The sequence below is a fragment of the Pinus tabuliformis genome, chromosome 8 (genome assembly GCF_031772625.1).
Source record: "Pinus tabuliformis cultivar Carrire ecotype Pingquan chromosome 8, CPIR1, whole genome shotgun sequence".
Lineage (NCBI taxonomy): Eukaryota > Viridiplantae > Streptophyta > Pinopsida > Pinales > Pinaceae > Pinus > Pinus tabuliformis.
Window position 1 is genome coordinate 1,968,635,859 of NC_142294.1, and position 9,090 is coordinate 1,968,644,948.

At 42.1% G+C, this 9,090-nt stretch overlaps 1 protein-coding gene across 1 annotated transcript; it reads left to right on the plus strand.

Annotated features, from left to right (window-relative positions):
• Positions 1-1,205: 1,205 nt before the first annotated feature.
• Positions 1,206-1,862, plus strand: LOC149244340 (uncharacterized). The gene has a single exon (XM_089371506.1). It carries the CDS (start codon positions 1,206-1,208, stop codon positions 1,860-1,862), a length of 657 nt encoding a protein of 218 aa, XP_089227632.1.
• The last annotated feature ends 7,228 nt before the right edge of the window (positions 1,863-9,090 follow it).

The window sequence follows — 9,090 nt, forward strand, 5'->3', positions numbered from 1 at the left end:
TTTAACAACGCAGGTCTCTTTATGAGACACTAGGAAGAATGCTACAACCCAGATAAGGAAAAAATGTTAGCGGCACCAATATGGGTCCGGCTGTTCGGACTCCCAATTGAGTTTTGGGATCCAGAAATCCTGGAAGGTATCGGGAACTCAATTGGGACCTTTGTCAAAGTGGCAGACACCACCAGGAAAGGCAGATATACATCCTATGCAAGGATTTGTGTTTACATGAATATCACAGAACCGCTTCCAGACTATATTGAGGTGGAATATCATGATGAGGTATGGCAACAACCAGTGGATTATGAGCACATTCCATTCCGCTATAGAAGATGTCATGAATACGGTCACCTCTTCAGATCCTGCCCCCTGAATGCAACTAGAGCATCACCGGACACTAGGAAGGAGGAAGAATCGAGGAAGGAGGAAGAAATGGGCAAGGAGGGAGATGAAGGTTTTACAGAAGTGCATCGCCGGAAAAAACCTCAAAAGGGACCGAAAAATCTGAAACCACCTTCTAAGGATTCAACTCAGGTAAATCAAAACAAGTTCGCGGCTCTACAAGAAGAGGAAATGGAAGAGGACGGTGAAGACAATGGCGAAGAAACAACAGAACCTAAAAAGATAGACAAAGGGAAAAATAAGGCACAAGCAAATATGGAGCCGGAAAAGGAAGGGGAAAGGACAGAAACTCCATAAGAGTAGATCCAAATGGAGATAGACCCCCAGAAGGACAAAGGAAGTGAAGAAGAACAAGTCATGAAGAGACTACTACAAGAATGGAGGCATCTGGATGAGAGGTTCATCCCAGAAGATCAGAAGCAATTATACAAAGACATGTTCCAAAGATACAAGGAGAAATGAGGGGCAATCATAATTAGTTAACCAGAACATCTAGGATCACAAGGGGGACAAAACACAAAATCAGGTAATGCAGGGAAAGGAGGAAGAAAATGAGGAAGAAGATCCATGAGCGAATCCATTCAAATGGTAGGCGAAATGTTGGTGAATTCGGGAAGAGTCGTACCTCTGTCAGAGGTATTCCAACAACCCCTCAAATTGTTAAAATGATAATTACAACTTGGAATATTAGAGGACTGAATAGTAAGGGGAAACAGAGATACCTGAAGGAGAGACTTAAGAGAGATAAGCCTAATATAATGATTATCTAGGAAACAAAGATCAGTGAATAGAAACTGAAAGACATTATGGGCAAATTTAAACCGCATTACAAGATAATAGGTCAGGATGCCATCGGAAGTGCTGGGGGCTTGGCAATACTCTGGAACCCAGAGGAGGTTCAATTTGAAGACTGGGTAAGTGTACCTCGAATTCTTTCTAGGAAATTTAGGAACATTGGATCACAGGAATGGGTCCTCCTCACAGGAGTGTATGGACCACCTATACCTGGAGAACACAGGATTTTCCTTCAGAACTTGGAAAAAATTCGAAGTCTCTTCCCAGAAAATCCATGGATTGTAGGAGGAGACTTCAACATGATCACATCACTAAGTGAAAAAAGAGGAGGCCTCAGAAGGTTAGACTCGGATATGGAAGCTTTCGGGGATATGATCAATGAACAAAGATTGGTGGATATACCAACGATAAATGGGATTCACACATGGAACAACAGAAGAGGAGGCACCCACCAAATTGCCTCGTGGTTAGATAGATTCCTTATATCAGAACAGATAATAAACCGGGATATTTTCATTGAAGCCATGATCCTTCTGGGAATGGGTTCTGACCACTGGCCGATCAAACTCGAAATTGACCTCAAAGCTAGCCCCAAAAAGCACCCTTTCAGGTTTGAGGCCTTTTGGCTTAGAGACCAGAAGTTCATGATGAAAGTGGAGGAATGGTGAAGACAAAGCCAACAGAGGGGAAGAAGCGGAATGCAGACCTTCCAACTGAAATTGAAGCAACTAAAAGAGAAAATTAAGAAATGGAGCAAAGAGGAATTCGGGAATATTTTTAAGGACCAGCAGCAACTAGACTAGAAAATGAAGAGGCTTCAACAAGAAATCATAATAGCAGGTAGAAGCGAGGAACTAGCTAGAGAGGAAGGGGTTCTGATAAGCCAAATTGAAGAAAGAAGGAAACAGGAAGAGATTCTTTGGAAACAAAAATCAAGAGTGAATTGGTTAAAAGAGGGAGAGAGGAATACAAAGTTCTTTCATCAGGCCATGATTCAGCAGAGACAGAGAAATAGAATCTTCTCTATAAAGAACATAGAAGGAATACGCCTAACTCAGCATGAGGAAATGGAACAGACACTGGTCAGCCACTTTAAAGACCTCCTTACGGAACCCCAAGAGGACCGACGAGAAGCTATTGGGAGAATCTGCAATGAGATACCAAGTATGATTACCAGAGATCAAAACCTAGCTCTTATGAGGGCAGCTACCATGGAGGAAGTTGAAGAGATCGTGAAAGGGATGAAGAAGAATAAAGCTCCTGGACCAGATGGTTTCACAGCGGAATTCTACCAAGTGGGGTGGAAATTCTTAGGGCAAGACATTTTGGACGTGGTTGAAGAATCTTGAAGAAACCAGAAGGTATGTCTAGGCTTAAACTCTACTCTTTTGTCTCTTATTCCTAAAACTGCTAAGTCTGAAGATCCCCAAGGTTTTAGACCTATCACCCTTTGTAATGTAATCTATAAAATTATTGCAACTCTTTTGGCCAAAAGACTTAAGCCCATCCTTTCCAGCATTATTTCCCCGGAACAACAAGATTTGTGGAAGGTCGTCAAATTTTGGATGGTCTGATAGCGTCACAAGAAGTGGTGCACTCTCTGAAATCCAAAAAAGAAGCAGGAATGATGATCAAATTGGACCTTTCTAAGGCTTATGACCGTCTTAATTGCGCATACCTTAAATTGGTACTAGTTTCCTTTGGTTTTTGCAATAGATGGATTGTCTGGGTCTCGGATATGATCTCCACCCCAAATTTTTCCATTCTCTTAAACGATACGCCAACCACCACCTTCAATGCCTCTAGAGGATTAAGGTAGGGGGACCCCTTATCTCCCTTCCTTTTCATCATTGTGGCGGAAGGGCTGGGGAGATATATTAAAAAGTAATTGCAGGAAAGGAAAATCAAAGGGCTCCGGATTTGGGAAAATGATCTACCGATCACACATTAGCAATTTGTTGAAGACATTATGCTGTTCTGCGCAGTTTCACTCAGGGAAGTGAAAAGAATAAAAGGCATCTTGGACCTATTCATGGAAGCATTGAGTACTCAAATCAACAAGGAAAAATCTTGCACATACTTCTTCAACACAACTAGAAATGTCAAAACTTATCTCACAAGAATTTTGGGATTCCGATCGGGCGAATTCCCCACCAAATATCTTGGCATCCCGCTAGCTCTGAATCATTTAAAGATGGCGAATTGACAACAAACCATTGAGAAAATGAGTGGCATACTGGAGAACTGGTCCTTCAGAACCCTTAATCTAGCAGGAAGAGTAGTCTTGGTCAAGGCGGTCTTACAAGCAATTCCGATTTACCAACTCTCGGCAATGGTAACCCTTAAAGGAGCATGTGCCAAAATGGTGCAGATTTTAAAAAAATTCCTTTGGGGAGCTCCAAAGCAACAGAATAAATGGGCATTGATATCTTGGCAAGGCCTGATCAAGAGTAAAGATGAAGGGGGATTAGGATTAAGAGATCCCTACACTATGAACCAAATAATGGGGGCAAAGCTCTGGTGGAGATGGATGGCGGGAGGAGACCTATGGAAAAGAATTTGGATGAAGAAATACAACATGCTAGTAAAAACAAAAGAAATATTAAGACACGGAGAAATTCCAAGAGGCTCTACAATTTGGAACCTGGCTAGTCAGAATAGAGACATAATATCCAAGCATGCCTTCTGGGAAATTAGGGATGGAAGATCAACTAAATTCTGGGAAGAATCTTGGCAGCAGAGGGAGAAACTGACTGGTATACAGGGCTAGGAAACACCTTCTAGATGGCTAAAGAGGAGGGTTTAAATTATGTTAGTGAGTTCTGGAAAGAAGAACACATAGAGGAGTACTGGAGAACTTGGAAAAACCTGGAAGAATGGGATAGAAGTATAGATGAGGAACAAAGAGAGCTATATATAAAAGAAATGAAGATAAGGAAAATAGCTATTAGAACAAGTCCAAATATACTGAGATGGGGTCATGCAATGAAAGGAACATTCACGATCAAAGAAGTCTATAATCTCACCATGGAGTAGGAACAAGATGACCTGAAACCCTTATGGAAACAAATTTGGCAAGGAAATTGGTGGCCAAAAGTGACTCACTTCCTCTGGCTAATGTGCAAGGGCCGAATTCTGACCTGGGATCAACTACAAAAGTGTGGAATTCAAGGTCCACCCAGCTGTAGTCTTTGTAAACAGGACCAGGAAATGACTGAACACCTTATGAATTCTTGTCATTTTTCCCAGCAACAATGGGAAGACATCTGGGGGATCTTTGGAAGGATAAACAGAGACCCCCAAAACATCAAAGAAACAATCAATCAATGGGGGCGCAGTCAATTCACCAGCCCAGTGGTGAGAAGAGCCTGGAGTCTAGCTGTTGGTTTGAACATGTGGATGATATGGAAAGAAAGAAACCGTAGAATCTTTCAAAACAAAGAGATGACTCAAGCGCAGGTTTGGAGAAGAACCCTGGGTCATATCAGAGAAACCATTCTAGCGGAAGCATGGAGCCAAGAGGACTGGAAGACAACACCCAATGAAGAACGGATCCTGGCCAAGCTAAACCTAGATCAAAGAATGGTAGCACCCCAGATGTGGAAACCTTCTGGCTCAAACAAAACAAGCCCTCTCCATTTTTCACGCCCTACTGCAGGTTTCATAAAACTAAATTTCGATGGGGCCTCCAAAGGCAACCCGGGGCCGGCGGGGCTTGGAGGCATCTTCCGGGATGACCAAGGCAGAACAAGATGGGTATACTCAGCCCATGGTGGTGTCATGAGCAACAACGAAGCAGAGCTTACGGCAGTTTGTCAAGGTTTACGAACAATGATAAGACTAGGATATAACCACCTGGAGGTAGAAGGAGACTCCCAACTTGTTATAGATATGATGAGGAAACTTAATAACGGTAAGACCTGGGACAAGATTGCGAAAAGCTGGAGGATGGCTAGCCTGGTCCAAGACCTGGGAGACCTTATAAAGCGGTTCGAATATATGATCATAAATCATGTAAGAAGGGAAGGCAACAGAGCAGCTAATTTCCTAGCTAACTAGGGAAGCAATGAGCAAGGTGGCAATCTGGATAGTATTTGGCCACCACAACTTGAGGAGCCTAGATTGGAGCCACTCAAGGCAATCCTTGTCCAAGACAACCATGAAGACATGAACTCAATATAGCAGACACAAGTGGCCCCCGATCGAGGTGACGGAGTAGGAGAGTACGAGCATGAAGACAGATTAGGAGAGAGGACGACCAGGATGGCCGTCTACTGTCCTCACGCTGGAACAACTGGACGTGGTGGCGACCTGGATGACTACGAGAATATCAAGGGAGTAGAGTGGCATGATTATGAGGAGAGAGGTTAGCAATAATGACGGTGGTAGCAGGATGGGATGTAGGGTAGGTGGGAAGGGATACATGAAGGTGGCAAGATTAGGGAGAGAGCATAGAATGCAGCGAAGGGAAGACGGGAGCAGGGTAGTGCAAGCGACGGGAACATCTATGGCCAAGCACAATTTCAGGTATGTTTCCTCTCACTTACCTCCTGAAATTCGCTCTGAAAATAATAGTATGTTGAAGGAGGGGGGTAAGCTTGGGTACGTTGGGAAGGGGATGAGTCAGGGTAGGCCTGAGGATAGAGATGAGAGGCAGAGAGATGGCCCAGATCAGCTGATTAATAGTAGCCAGAGCATAGGCATGCCCGGGGAGTGTAATCTCAGGACAAAGGGTCAGCCCTGGGAAACTAAGGACGAAAATCTTAAGAAGGATAGGATGGTAGACGACTCGACTGCCACCCTTAGTCTAGGATGGGAGAGAGCCACGACTCTCCAGAGAGACGGGGAGGGCTAGAGTAGGGTGGGAGTGCTTAGAAAAAAGGATATGCCAGAAGACTGGAAGTACGAAGATCCTTAAAAGCTAACATTTTCTGTTGATAATTGTAAGTAGGAGTCTGTAAACAAAGAGATGGCTCGCCTTGGCAAAGGTAGGGGCCATGGGGGTAGAGGGCACTAGAGCCAGTCAGTTAAAAAATATCCTACCACTTTGGAGACTGCAGGGCTGAGAAGAGGTAGGAAATCCATTAAGGTGGTGGTCAATGAGGCAACTCGAGCATATAGAGAAGGAACGGATGCCAATATTCGTCAGTGGATCCAAGAGATGGAGGACAACATCATGCAAGAAGACTCTGAGCCAAAAATGGAAGAATGGGGGGATATAGTCCCTGACCCAGGGCATACCAGGGGCAAGATGACACTATTCAAACAAACCTTGCACATATACTGGGTCATGAAGCACTTGTTGGCCAGAGCTCTGGAACAGGTGGCAGGGGAGATGGCGGAAATAGCCCAAGGTATGCCCAACCTCAAAAAGGACATGAAGAATCTGCAAATTATGATGTTTATGTAGGATAGTAAGCTGGATGAGATCCAACAACAAATGATGAAGTTGTCTTCGGTGCTAGGTGACTTTGCTACTACACTGACTATCGTGGATTCTGAAAAAGATGATCGAAAGGAATAGTTTTCTACCTTCTAGTTTTGACTGGTTTTTTTAGCGGATAGCATTTACTTTTCCTATCCTTTTATGTTAGCTCAGACCTTAAACAATGTATCTAGATGTGAAGTGTATTTAGCTTGGGTTGAAAGACTGGTCAAATTTTGCTACTAGATGGCTTATAACAGACTAAGGTGGCCAACAGACTTGGTTTCCCATGTGGGAAATTTGATGCCACCAAGATTTTATATATGGAACAACTTGCTTCTATAAATAGAAAAAGAAGGAACTACCGTAGCTTACAAAAAAAACTATATTAACATTTTTTTAAGACAAGAAAGATAGGTACAAATCAAATTTCTTACTGTGATATATTATGTTTATAACATTTACCTATACTCCTCTACATTACAATTCGAAAATTGACCATAGAAAATTTGGAAAATTGACAATAGTGTACTCTAAACATATGATCATGAGTTGTTTTGTGCAGTAACGTTAGCCTTCGACCCCTTCAACAACACCACCAACAACGTCATTGTCTTTTTCATGATGTATCTATTAGAGATAATGGAGAATATCTTAGAATAGTGAATTGGTTCATGGTACCTTAGGATAGGAATTAGTTTCTATTTCTTAGGGTATGGTTCTAACTTCCCTAAAAAAATGATTGCTATTTAATGTGTAATGTACATGGACAATGCAGAGCGTTCTGCAGAGCCAGACTCTCTTAGTTCAAACTCTCTTTTGTAGAGATGACCAGTGGGTTTCATTTTATTTAATACATAACATTGCATTTTAACATGGTACTAGAGCGGCAAGAAGGAGGAACCTATATGCTGAGTGGTGGATTTGAAAGGCACGTCTGAAGCAAAATCGTCACATGATTTTGAGGGCTAATCACGCCGATCCCACTGTGATAGATCGCGTGTATTTGTTGTGTTGATCCTCGCAGATCTGTAGTGTACAGTTGTGAAGACCTTCACAAGTCCGTGGTGCTAACTCGCACCGACTATGAAAACAAAAAGAAGGGGTTGTGTATTAGTAGTGGCTGCTGAGAGAAGGCTACGTGGAGGGCAAGGTCTGCTGAGGAGGCCGTGGTAGTGGCCGTGAAGGAAGCCATGGTGATTTGCATGTGCACTATGGGTTCAAACATTATTGGAGACTGTTTATTAGCGATTTTTGTCTTTGACACAGATATGGGGTAAATCTAACATATATATTTATATTTTTCCTGTCAAATTATTAAAAATCGTCAAGATGAACAATCAAATGATTGAAGCATACTTGAATGATCATAACAAGCTCGATGGCTCCAATTATGCAAATTGGAAATTTAAGGTATAGACTCTGCTAGAAGCGTAGAGTGCTTGGATGATTGCAAATGGGGATGAGCAAAAGCCAGTAGCTGGATCAGCATCGATCCCAGATTGGGAGAAGTGAGAAGGTAAAGCAAGAAAGTTGTTGAAGATGTCAATGAAAGAGTACATCATACCACATATCATAGATTGTAAATCAACAAGCGTGATGTGGGGAATACTAAAGGATTTGTATGAGATCAGGAATACAAATCGTCTTCTGTTACTGAAGAGCAAGATCTTATCCCTAAAGATGGAGGAGAATGAAATAGTTGTTGCCTTCATAGCAAGGATCAAATATCTGAAGAACAAATTGGAGAACATTGGTGATACAGTTGCAGATACAGATCTTGTAACAATTACCATGAATGGTGTGACCGATGACTACCAAATGTTTATGACTGGGATAAATGCGAGGGAGAAGATCCCAGAGTTTGAAGAACTGACAGGATTGCTGATGCAAGAAGAAGAAAGAAGATCGAATCTGAAGCCCCAGAGTGCAGATCTTGCGTTGATGGTGAAGAAGAACTTCTTCAAAGGGAAAGGAAATCTGCAACAACAAAACATAGGAAACTCACAAAAAAGACCAAATCTGACTCAAGGTATGCATCTGAATAGAAACAACTTTGAAATTAGATGTTTTACTGCAGAAAACTTGGTCATATAGATAAGGAGTGCAAGAAGAAGAAATATCATAAACAATAAAAGAAGCAAAAAAGACATGCAAGTCATATCACAAATGACAACCATGTAGAGAACTTTAGATTGTTCATGGTAGAGTTTGATGAGAATGTTGATGCAGACATCTGGTATGTAGATTCGGGAGCATCAACACATATGACGGGGAACAAGAAATGCTTCAAATATTTTAAAGAAATCAACGATAGAGCACAAATCTACCTAGGTGATGATAGAAGTCATCAGATCAAAGGGTGTGGGAAAATTTCTGTCATTGTACCTAATGGTATTGTAAGACAAATTCATAATGTCATGTATGTGCCTAGTGTAACAAAGAACTTGATTTTTGTATCCATGATTACA

Bases quoted from the DNA above. Each gene is read 5' to 3' on its own strand.
- LOC149244340 (XM_089371506.1), top strand. From the start codon at position 1,206: ATGGGCAAATTTAAACCGCATTACAAGATAATAGGTCAGGATGCCATC.